Source organism: Pleurodeles waltl, chromosome 9, assembly GCF_031143425.1.
Source record: "Pleurodeles waltl isolate 20211129_DDA chromosome 9, aPleWal1.hap1.20221129, whole genome shotgun sequence".
NCBI classification, from domain to species: Eukaryota; Metazoa; Chordata; class Amphibia; order Caudata; family Salamandridae; genus Pleurodeles; species Pleurodeles waltl.
The window spans coordinates 1,087,115,169-1,087,117,802 of record NC_090448.1 but is presented as its reverse complement, the minus strand read 5'-3'; the positions used below and the strand labels follow the sequence as shown (position 1 = coordinate 1,087,117,802).

At 38.6% G+C, this 2,634-nt stretch overlaps 1 protein-coding gene across 1 annotated transcript; it reads right to left on the bottom strand.

The window, feature by feature from the left end:
• Nucleotides 1–340: 340 nt before the first annotated feature.
• LOC138259791 (zinc finger BED domain-containing protein 5-like) lies at nt 341–2,194 on the bottom strand. The gene has a single exon (XM_069207679.1). It carries the CDS (start codon nt 2,192–2,194, stop codon nt 341–343), a length of 1,854 nt encoding a protein of 617 aa, XP_069063780.1.
• Nucleotides 2,195–2,634: the final 440 nt, after the last annotated feature.

Genomic DNA, 2,634 nt, shown 5'->3' with positions numbered 1-2,634 from the left:
TCCCCATTATGTTACTTTTTTTTTCGGGTGGGCGATGTAAGCCCAGCCTCAGGAGTACTTCAAATTTTCTCCCTGCAAATAATTGGGATGTAGGCTATGAAGGTATTATCATATTGGTAACAAAATAAAAATACAAGTTGTTTACTTTTTTTTTTATTCAGTTAAGTCAGAAACAATACAATATCAAGAGCCAAAAATGTTTCCACGAATTAGCAACCTTTTTTGAACACATGTAAGATTAACCACACAACAAAGTTCTGTAGTAAATGTTTTTTAATTAACAAGAAAAACCAGGGAGTCTGAATGTGAACAAAATAGAAAGGCCTATGTTTGGAAAATCCTAGTGAGATGGATGTGCTTGTTTTTCTTTAGAAAGCTCCTCAAATCTTGGTGTTATTTTTGAGATCGCAACACGCATTTCTTTTTCAAGGTGAATTTTTGCCCTATATTTTGACTTTATCACTGCAACTGCTGAGAAACCAGCTTCACAAAGGTAGGAAGTAGCAAACGGGATCAAAACACGCAGGGCAATCTTGCTAATCACTGGGTATTCATCTTGAGTTTTGCACCAAAACTCAAGCAGTGACAGAGACTGGAATTGTACTTTCAATGTTGAGTCACTTGAAATGTCAATGAGCTGTTCTGCTTCCTCATTATTGAAATGCTGAGGTATCTCAGCATTGAAGGGATCTCTCACATATTTTATTGGCTCCACTTCATCCTCTGGGAAATATTTCTGAAGGTAAAAATGCAGTTGTGACAAATACAGAATAAAAACTGTCCTCAGTTCCTCCTTTAATGCCATCTCATTGTCTTGCAGAAACTTGTCCATTGAAGGAAAACATTTATAGTCACCTTTGCTTACACTGCCTTTCCAAAGGATTACTTTTTTCTTAAACCCTGAAACTTTGTCTGAGAGCTGCAAGATGTTAGTATTATTACCTTGCAAGGACTTGTTCAGTGTGTTCAGTTTTTCAAAAAGATCCGAAAGAAAAGCCATTTGTATTAGAAAGTCTGCATCAATAAATTTGTCAGCAAAACAATGTTCATCATCGTGTAGATATGAGTATATTTCATTCCTAAGCTCATATACCCTAAGCAGGGAGTTACCGAGAGACAGCCATCGAGAACTGCTGTAGAACAAGAGGCATGAGTGTTCGGCACCCATGTCTTCACACAGCTTAGCAAAAAATCTTGCTTTCATTGGTCTTGTTTTAATAAAATTTATCACTTTGGTGACTATTTTCAGAATATTATGCAGTTCTTCACTGAGGTTTCCTGCTGCTAGTGCTTCTCTGTGTATTATACAGTGTGTCCAAATAGCATTAGGTGCTTTAGACCGTATGCGAGCTTGAAGTCCTTGGTAGCATCCAGCCATTGAACGACCCCCATCTGTACAAACTCCAACACATCTCTCCCAGTCAATCTGATTCTGTACCATAAAATCATCCACAACCGCAAACAAATCTTGACCGGTAGTTCCACCTTTCATTTCCTTACAGAACAACAAATCCTCAACTATTTTTTTTTCATTAACAAACCTGACATAGCAAATAAGATGGGTGTCTTTTTGGTTGTCTGTTGCCTCGTCCAGTTGGAGTGCAAAGTCTTTGCCTTTTAAGTTACAGATGAGCTGATCGTTAATATCGTCAGCCATATCGTTTATCCTCCGGCTGATAGTATTATTAGAAAGAGGCACTTTGAGCAGCTGTTTACCAGCATCTTCGCCAAGCATGATGGTTACCATATCAACAGCAGCAGGCAAAATCAGCTCTTCTGCAATTGTGTGTGGTTTTTTACACTGTGCAACACGATAGGCCACTTTATAAGAAGACAAGAGGGCGTTACTGTTAACTTTGGCTTGTTTTGAGAAAGTGGTCTTTTGTAACTTGGCTTCTGTTAGTTTTCTTTGGAAAAATTCCCTTGGCTTTCCAACCACATTTGGGTGAAGACTTTCAAGATGACGCTTTAGTTTACTTGGAAGCATGGATTCTAAAGCCAAAACTTTTAAACAGATTACACATTGAGGACGCTCCTCATTATTAACCTGTACACATGTGAAACCATAATCTAGATACCTGTCATCATACTTTCTGTACTTGGCTTTTCGCTTCCCATCCTCTTTTTTCTCTGAAGAACCTGAGACTTCACTTTGCTCAGACGAACTTGAACTCGGTATTAAAAATCTCTTCATTGTCAATCATAAAGATGCCAATCAGTTCACACGTAGAAGAGAAGAGAAGAAAGGGAAAGACTGAGGAAGAGAAAAACGAAATAGTGTCACAATGGTAGAAAACAGAAAGCTGCAAGAGTGAGCTGAAGGGGAAGGAAGTGGTTTTAAAATCATTGAAGAGGCCTGAGATGGATTTAGTATTACACTGCCTCAGTATTCAGTTTTCCCACATTTAATTTCAGCAGCCCATGTTTAAGAGGAGGACTTTGGGTACTGGCACATTTTTATTTACAAATTAAGCAATGTCGTTCACACTCCCACTCTGCAGTTTCTTGAGAAAAGGGGTGGTTTCTGCAGGGTGCAATTCTTAGCATCAAGATAGGGGCAATATGTGAAGGCATTAACAACTATGGTGCAAGGCAAAGTTGTTACCCCCTTAACAACAAATAGAAGACTCTCGA